This window comes from Callionymus lyra, unplaced genomic scaffold, assembly GCF_982586985.1.
Source record: "Callionymus lyra unplaced genomic scaffold, fCalLyr1.hap1.1 HAP1_SCAFFOLD_689, whole genome shotgun sequence".
NCBI classification, from domain to species: Eukaryota; Metazoa; Chordata; class Actinopteri; order Syngnathiformes; family Callionymidae; genus Callionymus; species Callionymus lyra.
In genome coordinates, this window is record NW_028258904.1 from 1 (window position 1) to 17,404 (window position 17,404).

The 17,404-nt window shown below is 39.0% G+C and overlaps 1 protein-coding gene across 1 annotated transcript; it reads right to left on the reverse strand.

Annotated features, from left to right (window-relative positions):
* Nucleotides 1-2,580: 2,580 nt before the first annotated feature.
* LOC148057747 (receptor-type tyrosine-protein phosphatase T-like) lies at nt 2,581-16,856 on the reverse strand (the record flags this gene model as incomplete). The annotated part of the gene is made up of 6 exons (XM_087782753.1): nt 2,581-2,755; nt 5,231-5,346; nt 8,587-8,668; nt 9,045-9,155; nt 10,872-11,032; nt 16,780-16,856. Coding segments are annotated over 6 exons (722 nt in total), but the record flags the coding sequence as incomplete, so codon positions are not given.
* Between the last annotated feature and the right edge of the window lie 548 nt (nt 16,857-17,404).

A 17,404-nucleotide genomic window follows, 5' to 3' on the forward strand; every position in this document is an offset into this window, starting at 1 on the left:
AAATCTACAATAACATTAATGGAATAAGTCTCGAGAACTTTTGCAGAACAGGACGAGGAAAGTGGCTTTTACTCTAAGTGTTGTTGTGCGACTGCAGGAAAATAACACAATTGTGCACCAAGACTCTGAGAGGCTGTTTTAAAAAGGTTCGTAAAAAGCTTCAAACAGAAGAAAATCTTTTTTTCCTCCTTCTATTCAGTCCAGACGTAAAATGTTGTGTAGCTCACATGTCTGGACTCACAATAGCAGCAATGGAATTGTATTGTGTTGTTTGTTTCTGGCAACACACTCTTTTCCCAAACAAGTAACAATTTGTGTGTGTAGAAATGAGTGTGTCAATCTTTATGTGTGGGTGTGGGTTGGATCACACACGCATGGACACACACACGTACAAGCACACACTCTCACAAAAATACAAACACACTCATACAAATCACACACATGTATAAACAACTACAAATACACGCACACACTCATACATACTCACACGTACAAGCACATACTCTGACTTGCACACACACAAACACACATGTCCACACACATGCACACACACACACATGCACACACACACACATATGTATGCACAGACTCTCTCACACACACATTCATACACACACTCTCACACACATATGTACACAAGTACAGATGGAGGCACACATTGTCACATGCAGTCACAAGCAACAGTATTTTTCTAAAATCTGTTCATTTAAAAAAAAAATGTGTGTGTGTTTCTGTTGGGTGTGTGTATGTGTGTGTGTGCAATAGTTGAAGCTGTGAGTTCCTTCTGCACCACAGAGAGTGACTCAAACGATCCCTGGATCCAGATGGTAAAATCAGGAACATCATCACAAGTTAAACAACAGGTTCTTTCCTCCGACAATATTTTCCTGGAAATAATAATAATAATAACAAATACAAAAAAAAATGGTAGTTAACTGGATCAACTGTTAAACTAGTTGATCGATCTGTTAGCGAAATATCTCAAAAACGGATTTAGAGATCGAAGAAGTGAGTTCTATTGCTGCACCATCAGGAATGTTTGAAATGATAACTGAAATAATGATATAAACAATATAAACATATGAGTTTTTTAAAAAAAGAGCTGCTTGGCAGGGGTCTGCACTCTCTCTTTATCTAATCGCCTCAGAAATAAACGAGTGTAAACTTCACACGTGTTGTTTCAGTCGACCACGACTATCTTGAACTCTGGACGGACAAATCCACGACATGAAAACATCTGTAGCTCTCGATAAAAACCTCCGAAAATAGAAAAAAAACTGAGAGACAACTGTTAAACTAGTTGATCCATCTGTTAGCGAAATATCTCAAAAACGGATTTATAGATCGAAGAAGTGAGTTCTATTGCTGCACCATCAGGAATGATTGAAATGATAACTAAAATAATGATATAAACAATATAAACATATGAGTTTTTTTTTAAAAAAGAGCTGCTTGGCAGGGGTCTGCACTCTCTCTTATCTAATCGCCTCAGAAATAAACGAGTGTAAACTTCACACGTGTTGTTTCGGTCGACCTCGACTATCTTGAACTCTGGACGGACAAATCCACGACATGAAAACATCTGTAGCTCAAGATAAAAACCTCCGAAAATAGAAAAAAAACTGAGAGACAACTGTTAAACTAGTTGATCCATCTGTTAGCGAAATATCTCAAAAACGGATTTATAGATCGAAGAAGTGAGTTCTATTGCTGCACCATCAGGAATGTTTGAAATGATAACTAAAATAATGATATAAACAATATAAACATATGAGTTTTTAAAAAAAAGAGCTGCTTGGCAGGGGTCTGCACTCTCTCTTATCTAATCGCCTCAGAAATAAATGAGTGTAAACTTCACACGTGTTGTTTCGGTCGACCACGACTATCTTGAACTCTGGACGGACAAATCCACGACATGAAAACATCTGTAGCTCAAGATAAAAACCTCCGAAAATAGAAAAAAAACTGAGAGACAACTGTTAAACTAGTTGATCGATCTGTTAGCGAAATATCTCAAAAACGGATAGAGATCGAAGAAGTGAGTTCTATTGATGCACCATCAGGAATGTTTGAAATGATAACTAAAATAATGATATAAACAATATAAACGTATGAGTTTTTTTAAAAAAAGAGCTGCTTGGCAGGGGTCTGCACTCTCTCTTATCTAATCGCCTCAGAAATAAACGAGTGTAAACTTCACACGTGTTGTTTCGGTCGACCACGACTATCTTGAACTCTGGACGGACAAATCCACGACATGAAAACATCTGTAGCTCAAGATAAAAACCTCCGAAAATAGAAAAAAAACTGAGAGACAATATAAAGCAGCTTCAGAATACGTTTAAGGTTGGACCGCGGCTGCTGTAACTTCATCGCCGGGTTGAGAAAATCATTATCTTCCTCCCTCCGAACATCAATATCCCTCACAGCGGGACAGACGCTCTGATTCCTATAGTTCACAGCGAGCTCAGAGGTGTGTGCGGGAAGGTAAAGACTCTCTCCATCGATTTGCTACCTGAGATCGTTCTTCCTCCATGAAAGGCGAGAGGAAGCTGTGGAAGGGGAAATAAAAAGAAGTACCTTTGACGATGAGGTCGGCGTAGTTGGAGACTCCCGAGCCTCCGTCGGACCGGATCACGCAGCGGTAGCGGCTCGTGCTTCGCTGCGACGTGTCGCCGACGTTGACCGTCGCCGAGAAGCGCCGGTGGTTCACGACCCGAGTCATCATGAGCGACGTGTCTCTGCCGTTCCACTGCTGCGAGGACAAGAAGGAGCCATGAGGAAAATCCATCAAAGATTCCTGGTGCGATGAGTTTCTCCGTCGCAACACGTGACCAAGTTGTGCCTGAACTGACGTTCGATGAACTAGTTCATGTTTTGGATCAACATGAACTGAACGTGGAGTGTTTTCCCTGATGAACTTTACTGTGAACTCTTTATTCTGGAGCCTGTGAACGTCTCACTCTCTCCGTTTGTCTTTAGAAACATTTTAAATAATCAACTATTGATTGAACTAGTTCATTCTTAGAGCAGTGAACTTTAGAAAATCTTGAATTATGAACTATGTACTGTACTAGTTCATTCTTAGAGTGATGAACTATATAAACATTTTGAATTATGAACTATGGACAGAACTAGTTCATTCTTAGAGCGGTGAACTTTAGAAACATTTTGAATTATGAACTATGGACAGAACTAGTTCATTCTTAGAGAGGTGAACTTTAGAAACAGTTTGAATTATGAACTAGGAACTGAACTAGTTCATTCTTAGAGCGGTGAACTTTAGAAACATTATAAATTATGAAATATGGATTGAACTAGTTCATTCTTAGAGCGGTGAACTTTAGAAACATTATAAATTATGAACTATGGATTGAACTAGTTCATTCTTAGAGCGGTGAACTTTAGAAAATCTTGAATTATGAACTATGTACTGTACTAGTTCATTCTTAGATTGGTGAACCTTAGGAACATTTTGAATTATGAACTATAGACTGAACTAGTTCATTCTTAGAGCGGTGAACTTTAGAAACATTTTGAATTATGAACTATGGACAGAACTAGTTCATTCTTAGAGCGGTGAACTTTAGAAACATTTTGAATTTTGAACTAGGAACTTAACCAGTTCATTCTTAGAGCGGTGAACTTTAGAAACATTTTGAATTATGAACTATGGACTGAACTAGTTCATTCTTAGACTGGTGAACTTTAGAACATTTTGAATTATGAACTATGGACAGAACTAGTTCATTTTAAAACTGAACTTTGAACTGAGCAAGCAAACCTGTCAAAGGACTATTTCGTGGATTTTTTTGGTTCAAATTGAAGGTAAGTAAAACGATTTGCTACGAGTTCATCAGGTACAGAAACAGAAGCTGATGATGTAAGAACTTCACAACTGCATCGTCCTCTCGCTGCAGTGTTGAACTCTGGGAGCTCCACGAATAACGAGTCCCAAGTTAACCTCCGCGAGTCTTCTGGCGTCTCATGGCATCTTTTTCGATCAACATCAGACCTTGTTCTCCTGATTCAGAAACGTGTCTCTGGAAACGTCGACAAACGACTACATTTGTGTCGAAAACAAACTACATTTGTGTAGAAAATAATTGATTGCATTTGATTTCTGGAGACTTTCAAACTAGAAAGAGTGAAAGTTCTTCTTCCGACGGTACAAAAACACTGTGGAAGTTCGCGTGGAGTCGTAAACGATTTCTGGGGAAAACATGCTCGCACTTGTCAGGTGAACAGAGACGGAGTCGTCGGTGCAAAACCGAACAAGGCCTTTTTAATCATTTCTGAAATAGGGCCGGGCGGCTCGGGACTGTTGCACTTTGTCATTTATGTTTCTAAAATCTCCTGCTCAGTTGTTACAGCTTCTTCTCTCACACCAGGTGCAGGTTAACGACAGCAACGTTTACTCAAAAAACAACTACTTCATCCATTTTATTTGAACGATAACGTGGAAGATAATGTTCTTTCTGTGAGGAAATGATTGAAAATGACAAACTCTTACCGACGGTTGAAGCTAAGATAGACATTTTTGAGTAGTTCATAAAACAAAAAAGCTGTTTTATTGTGTGTTTATTATATTTAGAATGATAAATATTCCTGAATGGAACTTGTTATGACTGTAAAAGGGTCAAATAAGTCAAGATTTATAGTTTTAATAAAGTTATCGTGTCATTCCCTAGACTACTAGAACACACACTGGTACCAGTCCATCAGTCATCACGAGTATTGATAGAAAAAGAATGGAAAACTATTAAAAGCAATACTTATCTCGGTCACATGACACAGTAGCTTACGATTTACAATCAACAATTCAACCCACGAGATACAAGAAACAAGTCAAAGTTTAGAAAACTGGCGTTTTATTGGAAAGGAATCGACAAATTAACTTGATCACTTTTTATTTTAAACCGTTCAAAAAGTACTTCCCAATTTCAAAATAATGTATCAGCATTTACACCTGCTGGACGTCAAACAAAGGAACTAATTCCACTTCTCCTTGATCAAGATCACGGCAGAACAAAGATGAATGAACAACATAAGTTTGATCGTCATCATCTTGTCCTGGTGTTTCTTCTTTGTTAATCTTCCTCCAGCATTAGTCATATCTAAGCATCACTTACTTAAAATCATTTATTCCTAGAACCAAGGAGTGGTGCCGGGCAGTTGGCCAGTAGGGGGCGATGGTAAAATATTATAAGTATTATAGGTACGAACTCACCTGCAGCCAGAGCTTGTCGTGCTGGGACCACTTTCCTCCGGCCGTGCACTGGAAAGTGGCGTTCTGGCCCACGTTGACTTCCACGTTCTGCAGGCGCAGGAAGTGCGGAGCTTTTCCTGAAACAAGAAAGAGAAACAGTTATTAAAGAAAAAAGGACTTCTGATCCCACGTCACAAACTCCCACGATGAGCTACTTTTATTTTTTTTACACGGAGGATTAACGTTAATCCAGTCGCTCCAGAGTCAAGATATTATTCCTCCATCTGCTCCGGGTCCGCCCGGAGGTTCACGACCGGCTGCTTGGAAAACCTGGACCAGATGGAATCTCTATGAAAAACTCTTGACTTGAGGTACAGACGCGAACCGGTCTGTGTAGAGTTCTTGGGAAAACGTTTGACCTTTAACCCGAGAAGCTTCTTCAGTTACAAGCGAGTCAGGATCCCGTTTATCGTCGGGTCAGGACCACAGAGTTGGAATCAATGTCTGGACTGAGACCCATCAGGTGCTGAGACCTGGACTCGACACAGTCCCTGACTCGGCTTTGAACTACTTGGACCTTGACTGGGTTGTTTGTACCTCAAGTCACTGAGCGATGATGACTCGAACCTTCAAGGAAGACACTATTCAAGAGTGTTTCACCGCAGACATGACTCGCTCTGACTTTTGACCAGGTTTGACATCTTTAGTGGCACAAATAAGATGGAAATTAAATTGTAATTTGTTGTTTAAATGATAAACATTGACAACAAATTCAGAAAACTTAGTAGCTTCAAGGTTGTCTTCGATATATTTGTTGAATCTACAACATTAAAAAGTGAAGGGAAACTTTTTTCTAGCATCGAAGTTAAACGTACAAACCTTTTGGCTGTTTTTTAAAAACTTCTACACTTAAAATGGCAATTTCGGAAAAGAGCAGCGCCGTCCGAAGGTGACCCCACTTCCTCCGAACGGGTGCGGGGGTCACTCAGCGCCGATAAAAGTGTCGTAACGTGGCGTTGGAGCAACTGCTCGGCAATCTCGTGATGAAGCGAGCGCGAGATAAGAAACGCTCGTTCAAACGACTGTAATTCTGTGGAGAGACAGATGGGCGGCGGGCACTTGGACGGCGGCGAGGGTGACTTTGGCCGCAGACGGGATGATTTCATCGCGAGCGTCTGCAGGCAGCGATCAGTTCAACTAAAGACGCATCGATCACTTAGCGATGATGATTCGACCCGACGCTAATGGTCGGTTAGCAGCAGAAGACGCTGTGGAACATCTTCTCCTGCGATTCATCTGCTCTTACATTCACTGACGCTTTAGGAAATCACTTCGTGTTTCTTCACTTTTGTTTGTATTCATTAAAGTCTGACACGTGTATGAGATTAAATATTCATAGTTTGTTTGTAGAAGGTTTGCATTTTTTGCATTTTCCTGAACACATCATACACTTTTATTTTGACTTTATAACTGTATTTCCCTTAATATTACTACAATAATGACCTTAAAACCAACAAAATAAATAAATAATTCCTTTCTTGAATATTTGATACTTTCACGTACTATACAAGTTTCTCAATCCAATAAAAAATTAATATGAATAAAAAATGAAAAAACATTTTCATGCCAATTTGTTTTCTTATTCATTTTCCTTCACATGTTGTGTTTTAAAATGTTTAAAATGATACTGTTTTTCGTTATGAATTTTATTGAGAAATATTCTGAATAATATCGTCAGAGCTGCTGTCTTAAATTTTTAAGTTTTTCAATTGTTGATTAATTTCGACAAAATATTTATTTCAATTTTCTATTCATAGCTGCTGTAATACTAATTATTTTTGTATAAATGTTGATTATTTTATAAATATTATATACGGTATTTATTTACGGTATAAAAATGAAAAAACGTTTTATTTTACTACAATGAAATCATTTTAATAAATAATGAAATAATAAAACTATTAGGAACATTATATATTTAAGTGGATTTATAGTTTCTCTGGACCCTCGTTTTTAAACTGTGTGTTCCAGAGAAATTTAATGAGCAGAAGAAGAAATTTCTCTCCAGCACCCCCATGGACCCTCCTACACTCTCCTCTTTTCTCTCACTATATCCTCCCTCACTCCTCTCCTTATCCATCTGTCTACCCCTCCATCCTTCCTCCCAGCCGGTCAAAGCGGCAGGCCGTCAACAATGAGTCTGGTTCCGCTCGAGGTTTCTGCTTCTAAAAGGAAGTTTTTCCTCGCCATTGCTCACTGTACAGTGTTTTGTTTCTTGCTCTTTGTTGAATTGCTGGATCTATTTTTCCTTAATCAACTGTAGTCTTATTTCAACTGTATAGTGTCTTGAGATAACTTTGTTATGATAAGACACTTGAATAAAATTTAATTGAATTTAATTGAATTGAATTGAATTGAATTGAATTGAATTGAATTGAATTGAATTGAATTGAATTGAATTGAATTGAATTGAATTGAATTGAAGAAATAAATACGTTTAATGCTGGAAAGTGACTGAGCTCGTGTGTTTTACTCGAACTTCACTGAATCTCTGCTTGTTTTAAAGGATTCACGGTTGCGAGTTGAAAATCAAATGTTTCCGAATCTCACAAAAGTACCTTGTCGACTCAGTAGGAAAAACACAAACCTTTGTATGTTTCACTTAAAACCGATCTGTGATCTTCTAGTTTGAACTTGTTGTCTCTCCGAGCATCAAGAACTTACGATAGAGTATAAAGATGCAACAGAAACACGTCTTATTTCACAGATACTTGTTACAATTTAAATATTTGTATTTTTTAAACCTGATCTGATGTCGATTATTTAACGACAGCCTTGAGTCAGATTCCAAACCTGACCAGTTGGTTTAAGATCCGAGGAACAAAACCTTGAGCCTCTATTTGAGTCTCAGCGTCGACACGAGCTCAGGTGTGAACAGAGTGCGAAGTACAGAGACTCCACTGAGGCTCCGTCAGAACCAGAGATAACGAATCTGCAATCTGTCGGCGAGTCTCAATCTGTCTTTCTTTCTTCTCAGCATCGAGGTCTGGGAACAGAAGGTCCCGCGAGGGGTCTTCATGAGGGGGTCTTCATGAGCGGGGTCTTCATGAGGGGGTCTTCACGAGGGGGCTCTTCACGAGGGGGGTCTTCACGAGGGGGTCTTCACGAGGGGGGTCTTCACGAGGGGGTCTTCACGAGGGGGCTCTTCACGAGGGGGGTCTTCACGAGGGGGCTCTTCATGAGGGGGTCTTCACGAGGGGGGTCTTCACGAGGGGGGTCTTCAGGAGAGGGGTCACGCGAGGGGTCTTCATGAGCGGGGTCTTCATGAGGGGGGTCTTCAGGAGGGGGGTCACGCGAGGGGTCGCACGTGTACTTACGACAAGGGTGAGCCAGGACTCGGATGTCGTCGACGCCGATGAACCCGGGTTGACCCTGGACTGAAAGCGCTTCAAATATCACCTGCAGGAGAGGAAGAGAGGGATGAGAAGGAGTGAGATCTCGAGGACCCCCTGCTGAGCCGATAACAACTCCACGGGGGGATCCTCCAAAAGTCAGAGACTATTCATCTTTGTCCTTCTGTCGCCTCCGTCTGCGACGACATATGCTCTTGCTTTGACTTTATTCCCGTGGATTGTGAGTCACGAGGGTCTCGACCACTCAAGGTGACGTGTTTTGAGGTCACCTGGAGGTCGATCTGCTGCTAATCCGCCTCATCAGAGCCAATATTTAGTGGAAATATGAAGCAATTAACAAGTCAAACAGTGGCGGGGCGAGCAGGAGCGTCAAATATTGACCCGTCTGGATCCGAGTGTGACGTGAGTCTCAGGACGAGTACCTGGTAGGAGTTTGGCCAGAAGGTTGAGATGGCGAGCTCGGCCTTGACCCATCCCTCCGTGACGGTGTCGGACGCGTTCCACACCGGGTTCCCTTGAGCGCCGCCGTTCACCTGCGGACGGCAAAGCAAGTTATCGAACTGTAAATCTATCCCAGCATGCATCAGGAGGTCGAGTCCAGCCTCAGATTGAGGAATCCATCAACAGCTCGGTTGAAACATGAGATTCCACGCCTGGAATAGTTGATAAACTTCCACACAACATATTAATGTGTTCTGTGCCGCAGTAAATAATGAATACTTGACAGCAAATCAATGTTTTATTACTACAAAACATTACAGATGAACCTGTTTTTCACCGTCAGTAGTAAATCTCTACAGTAGTTTTTAGGGAGTTGATCCCGTAGATGAGACTGAAGTGAAAAAGACGCGTTTACGACATAAGAAATGATGTGATTTATAAGATTGTGTAACTAATTTCTATCTGTTTGCCTATAATTCAACTGTAGGAGTGTGTATTGGCAAGAATGGGTTCATACATTAAGTAACACAATACAGTGGCAAGTTGACAATGATACAATATATTGTGATAGTGTAGTAACAAGTATATATGTGTAGTATTGTCCAGTACTTGACTCTGGTGTTGTGATAGTGTAGTAACAAGTATATATGTGTAGTATTGTCCAGTACTGGACTCTGGTGTTGTGATAGTGTAGTAACAAGTATATATGTGTAGTATTGTCCAGTACTGGACTCTGGTGTTGTGATAGTGTAGTAACAAGTATATATGTGTAGTATTGTCCAGTACTGGACTCTGGTGTTGTGATAGTGTAGTAACAAGTATATATGTGTAGTATTGTCCAGTACTTGACTCTGGTGTTGTGATAGTGTAGTTACAAGTATATATGTATAGTATTGTCCAGTACTTGACTCTGGTGTTGTGATAGTGTAGTAACAAGTATATATGTGTAGTATTGTCTAGTACTTGACTCTGGTGTTGTGATAGTATAGTAACAAGTAACTATGTGTAGTATTGTCCAGTACTTGACTCTGGTGTTGTGATAGTGTAGTTACAAGTATATATGTATAGTATTGTCCAGTACTTGACTCTGGTGTTGTGATAGTGTAGTAACAAGTATATATGTGTAGTATTGTCCAGTACTTGACTCTGGTGTTGTGATAGTGTAGTAACAAGTATATATGTGTAGTATTGTCTAGTACTTGACTCTGGTGTTGTGATAGTGTAGTAACAAGTATATATGTGTAGTAATGTCCAGTACTTGACTCATGTGTTGTGATAGTGTAGTAACAAGTATATATGTGTAGTATTGTCCAGTACTTGACTCTGGTGTTGTGATAGTGTAGTAACAAGTATAAATGTGTAGTATTGTCCAGTACTTGACTCTGGTGTTGTGATAGTTTAGTAACAAGTATATATGTGTAGTATTGTCCAGTACTTGACTCTGGTGTTGTGATAGTGTAGTAACAAGTATATATGTGTAGTATTGTCCAGTACTTGACTCTGGTGTTGTGATAGTGTAGTAACAAGTATATATGTGTAGTATTGTCCAGTACTTGACTCTGGTGTTGTGATAGTGTAGTAACAAGTATATATGTGTAGTATTGTCCAGTACTTGACTCTGGTGTTGTGATAGTGTAGTAACAAGTATATATGTGTAGTATTGTCCAGTACTTGACTCTGGTGTAGAATTTGTTGAGATAATGTCGAAGTATCTTCTACTCACTGAAGAACCTTCAGAAGAACAAAAGTCTCTCCATCATTCAACCTTTTCCTGCTCAGACTTCAACCGTCAACCTCCTCAAACGCACCTTGATGTAGACGTTAAGAGTTCCTGGACTCGCCCCGTTGCGGCTGGAGAGCGAGTAGAGGAAGTCGATGCAGTGGGTGTCGTTCTCCTTCAGGGTGGGCATGTAGAGGTGAGCCTTCTGCCCGGACGCCCGACCCGAGGCGTTCACCACCATGAAGGAACCTTGAGTGAGACACAGACACCAATTAAACACCGGCTGAAGCTCCTGAAGTGTCGCCCGACACCGAGGCGAGCGTCTCTTTAACTCACACCGCTCGTATATTAACTTCCTAATGGATTCACGCCCCGGAGGTTCCGAACCGCCGCGTAAAACACATTCTCGGCGTCGAGCGGAGACTGGAGTGTGTTTTAGTCTCTGCTTTATGGAGCAGGATGGAGGGTTTTACGAGTGGGACGCCTCCATTTGGACGCTCGCCAGCGGCGAGACGGCGAGTTATTGAGCCAAGATTCGGCGAGAAGATGAAGACGAGGTGTCGAGGTTCCAAAGTGTCCTTTTCATCGGCGGGTTCGTCTCTTGCTGCCGTGAATCATTCATTTATCGTGGGTTTGAATGAAATGTATAAACCATTTTTATGTATTATTTCGTTTTTTATTTAGATTTTATAAATCTGATACAAAGTTAATGAATGTATGATGTATTTTATTTAATAAAAATGAATATTTTACATATTTTTCATGAGCTTTTTCGTTCCTAAATTTACTTTTTTCATGTCGTAAATATAGTAAAAGTCTAAATAAAAGTGATTCAGATTTGTTTCCAAACATCTGACTTTATAGAGAAAGATGGTCGTCGAGAACATTTTCAGACATGAAAATAGTTTTGTTAAAAACTCTATTATTTGACCAGAGAATTAAAAATATATATATATATATATATATATATATACAAAAGAATAAAGATTATATTTAAATGTAACACAAAATTGTTATGATTAAATTGAAATGATACAAATTTAAGCTGATAATTCCTTAAACACTGAAAATTGTGTCAAACATAGAACAAGAACAACTACAAGAAAAAAAAGAAGAACAAGAAGAACAAAAAAAGAGAAAATAAAGAGAAACAAGGACAAGAACAACCAGAAGAGGAACAAAAAACAGGGGAACATAACAAGAGAAATCTGAGCAAAGAAAGACAAGAACAAAAACAAGAAAGAAAATGAAGAAAAACAAAAACAATCCAATAAAAATAAATCAAATATCGATCAATAAAGTTCAACCTAACCTAACAAAAATAACACCAACAATTTGAAGAACAAATAAAAGGAGAACTAAAACGAGAACAAGGACAAAAATGAGAAGAACAAGAAATACATAAACGAGAAAAAAAAACAAGAACAAGAAAAACAACAAGAAAAAACAAAAGAACAAGAACAAAAACAAGAACAAAAATGACATTCAATGCTTGTGTTCGTTTCCAAATAAAATAAAGGTTAATTTGTTGGTTCTTTGAGGTTATATCAATGTAAAATCTCACAGTATGAAAAAAACTAGATCATAATATTGAATATATGTGATCAAATAAGCAGGAAGTACATAAAGTGACAGTTAAATGTTGGATCTCGTCACTAAATGGCTGTTTTTGTGTAGTTGTGTACGATTATGACCAGGGTCTCATGTGTTGTTTCTTTAGCCAGCGTACATTTCACCGCTTTGCTGGGTCATGAACAATGTGTTAACGCCAGAAAAAGTCATCTGTCAACACACACACACACACACACACACACACACACACACACACACACACACACACACACACCATCAGAATAAGTGGGTCACAGCGACACACAACAAACCTTGCAGCACACTCTGCCACAGGAGACCAACTGTTTTCATAATTCTTCCGAGAATTCTTTTACTTTCCAAAATCCGTCAGAATCAAAAGTCTGTATCACTGAGTCTCTGAGCTGCTGAAGTACCTTTGAGCAAAACTCCCAGTTGACACGAGTCACTCCATCACATGCTCCACATAAAGTTAACCAGAGAGTTGATGGTTTTCTGTTCGGGTCGATCCAGGTGTTGATCATGAAGATAATCCACAGTTAAACGTGACGACTTTATGATTTACTTACTTAATATTTGTTTGTTCATGTGAAGCTTTAGTCAATGTTATCTTGTTGCTTCATTTACATACTAGAGCTGAGCTGCTCTAGTAGAAGAACTCACATTTCTCCTTCAAACTCTTCACTGGCTGCCAGTTTCTTTCAGGATCATTTTAAAATTCTGGTTCTTACTTTCAGATCTATTCATGGTCAGACCTTCCATCAGTGATCTGATCCAGACTTACACCCCAGCTCGGGCTGAAGCAAGAAACATCTGTGTTTGATGATCTACTGACTCCTTCAAGAAACATCTGTGTTTGATGATCTACTGACTCCTTCAAGAAACATCTGTGTTTGATGATCTACTGACTCCTTCAAGAAACATCTGTGTTTGATGATCTACTGACTCCTTCAAGAAACATCTGTGTTTGATGATCTACTGACTCCTTCAAGAAACATCTGTGTTTGATGATCTACTGACTCCTTCAAGAAACATCTGTGTTTGATGATCTACTGACTCCTTCAAGAAACATCTGTGTTTGATGATCTACTGACTCCTTCAAGAAACATCTGTGTTTGATGATCTACTGACTCCTTCAAGAAACATCTGTGTTTGATGATCTACTGACTCCTTCAAGAAACATGTGTGTTTGATGATCTACTGACTCCTTCAAGAAACATCTGTGTTTGATGATCTACTGACTCCTTCAAGAAACATCTGTGTTTGATGATCTACTGACTCCTTCAAGAAACATCTGTGTTTGATGATCTACTGACTCCTTCAAGAAACATCTGTGTTTGATGATCTACTGATTCCTTCAAGAAACATGTGTGTTTGATGATCTACTGACTCCTTCAAGAAACATCTGTGTTTGATGATCTACTGACTCCTTCAAGAAACATCTGTGTTTGATGATCTACTGACTCCTTCAAGACACATCTGTGTTTGATGATCTACTGACTCCTTCAAGAAACATCTGTGTTTGATGATCTACTGACTCCTTCAAGAAACATCTGTGTTTGATGATCTACTGACTCCTTCAAGAAACATCTGTGTTTGATGATCTACTGACTCCTTCAAGAAACATCTGTGTTTGATGATCTACTGACTCCTTCAAGAAACATCTGTGTTTGATGATCTACTGACTCCTTCAAGAAACATGTGTGTTTGATGATCTACTGACTCCTTCAAGAAACATCTGTGTTTGATGATCTACTGACTCCTTCAAGAAACATCTGTGTTTGATGATCTACTGACTCCTTCAAGAAACATCTGTGTTTGATGATCTACTGACTCCTTCAAGAAACATGTGTGTTTGATGATCTACTGACTCCTTCAAGAAACATCTGTGTTTGATGATCTACTGACTCCTTCAAGAAACATCTGTGTTTGATGATCTACTGACTCCTTCAAGAAACATCTGTGTTTGATGATCTACTGACTCCTTCAAGAAACATCTGTGTTTGATGATCTACTGACTCCTTCAAGAAACATCTGTGTTTGATGATCTACTGACTCCTTCAAGAAACATCTGTGTTTGATGATCTACTGACTCCTTCAAGAAACATCTGTGTTTGATGATCTACTGACTCCTTCAAGAAACATCTGTGTTTGATGATCTACTGACTCCTTCAAGAAACATGTGTGTTTGATGATCTACTGACTCCTTCAAGAAACATCTGTGTTTGATGATCTACTGACTCCTTCAAGAAACATCTGTGTTTGATGATCTACTGACTCCTTCAAGAAACATCTGTGTTTGATGATCTACTGACTCCTTCAAGAAACATCTGTGTTTGATGATCTACTGACTCCTTCAAGAAACATGTGTGTTTGATGATCTACTGACTCCTTCAAGAAACATCTGTGTTTGATGATCTACTGACTCCTTCAAGAAACATCTGTGTTTGATGATCTACTGACTCCTTCAAGAAACATCTGTGTTTGATGATCTACTGACTCCTTCAAGAAACATCTGTGTTTGATGATCTACTGACTCCTTCAAGAAACATCTGTGTTTGATGATCTACTGACTCCTTCAAGAAACATCTGTGTTTGATGATCTACTGACTCCTTCAAGAAACATCTGTGTTTGATGATCTACTGACTCCTTCAAGAAACATCTGTGTTTGATGATCTACTGACTCCTTCAAGAAACATCTGTGTTTGATGATCTACTGACTCCTTCAAGAAACATCTGTGTTTGATGATCTACTGACTCCTTCAAGAAACATCTGTGTTTGATGATCTACTGACTCCTTCAAGAAACATCTGTGTTTGATGATCTACTGACTCCTTCAAGAAACATCTGTGTTTGATGATCTACTGACTCCTTCAAGAAACATCTGTGTTTGATGATCTACTGACTCCTTCAAGAAACATCTGTGTTTGATGATCTACTGACTCCTTCAAGAAACATCTGTGTTTGATGATCTACTGACTCCTTCAAGAAACATCTGTGTTTGATGATCTACTGACTCCTTCAAGAAACATCTGTGTTTGATGATCTACTGACTCCTTCAAGAAACATCTGTGTTTGATGATCTACTGACTCCTTCAAGAAACATCTGTGTTTGATGATCTACTGACTCCTTCAAGAAACATCTGTGTTTGATGATCTACTGACTCCTTCAAGAAACATCTGTGTTTGATGATCTACTGACTCCTTCAAGAAACATCTGTGTTTGATGATCTACTGACTCCTTCAAGAAACATCTGTGTTTGATGATCTACTGACTCCTTCAAGAAACATCTGTGTTTGATGATCTACTGACTCCTTCAAGAAACATCTGTGTTTGATGATCTACTGACTCCTTCAAGAAACATCTGTGTTTGATGATCTACTGACTCCTTCAAGAAACATCTGTGTTTGATGATCTACTGACTCCTTCAAGAAACATCTGTGTTTGATGATCTACTGACTCCTTCAAGAAACATCTGTGTTTGATGATCTACTGACTCTCTAGAAACATCTGTGTTTGATGATCTACTGACTCCTTCAAGAAACATCTGTGTTTGATTCTCTACTGACTCCTTCAAGAGAAACATCTGTGTTTGATGATCTACTGACTCCTTCAAGAAACATCTCGTGTTTGATGATCTACTGACTCCTTCAAGAAACATCTCATGTGTTTGATGATCTACTGACTCCTTCAAGAAACATCTGTGTTTGATGATCTACTGACTCCTTCAAGAAACATCTGTGTTTGATGATCCTACTGACTCCTTCAAGAAACATCTGTGTTTGATGATCTACTGACTCCTTCAAGAAACATCTGTGTTTGATGATCTACTGACTCCTTCAAGAAACATCTCTGTGTTTGATGATCTACTGACTCCTTCAAGAAACATCTCTGTGTTTGATGATCTACTGACTCCTTCAAGAAACATCTCTGTGTTTGATGATCTACTGACTCCTTCAAGAAACATCTGTGTTTGATGATCTACTGACTCCTTCAAGAAACATCTGTGTTTGATGATCTACTGACTCCTTCAAGAAACATCTGTGTTTGATGATCTACTGACTCCTTCAAGAAACATCTGTGTTTGATGATCTACTGACTCCTTCAAGAAACATCTGTGTTTGATGATCTACTGACTCCTTCAAGAAACATGTGTGTTTGATGATCTACTGACTCCTTCAAGAAACATCTGTGTTTGATGATCTACTGACTCCTTCAAGAAACATGTGTGTTTGATGATCTACTGACTCCTTCAAGAAACATCTGTGTTTGATGATCTAAATGATCTGTAATAACATATCTAAAAATATCTTTAAACATTATAGATTTAAATGTCGTGTTTAAAGGTCACGTGACCCCCTGAGTGAGTCACATGACTAGGGTCCACCCTGGAAGTTCTCTCACCTCCGGAGCCATCCAGAACGGCGTCCCCACCGAAGTGTTCCTGCGAAGACGAGTGTTGGTGAGCTGAGCTGAGACGCCTGCAGGAGAAGAACAAACATTCAAACTCTTCATAAACCAGTGAGCAAAACCTTCTTGGGTCAAAAAGACGGTCATGGATCTGAGTTGACTTCAATTTTTTTTAAATGACAGAAATGGGGATAAAAATGCATTTAAAAATAAATAAACACTTTTAACGAGGAATCTAATCAGTGGTTTATGAAATTAGAAAAAAATATTTCTGTAGAAGAAATTCAGAAAAGAGTTTGAGGTAAACTATGAAGTAACTGGAAAACTTGCATTTCCTGAAGAAAATGACGCGTGAATGTTGAATCTGTGAATGTGTCTGAAATACTTGAAAGTATTGAATACGATTTCAAAGTAAAAATGGATGGAAACAGTTGAGATGATGGAAAAAAAACGATTTGAAGGCGTTGAAATAAACTGAAAAAGGTTGCGAAGAAAAAAAAAGAAAACAAAGGAGGAGAAGAAAAAGAAGAAAGAGAAAAAGAAAAAAGTAGTAGAATTTGTAATAGAAGTAGAATAAGTATTATTAGTGGAAGTAGAACTACAATTAGTTGTAAAAGTA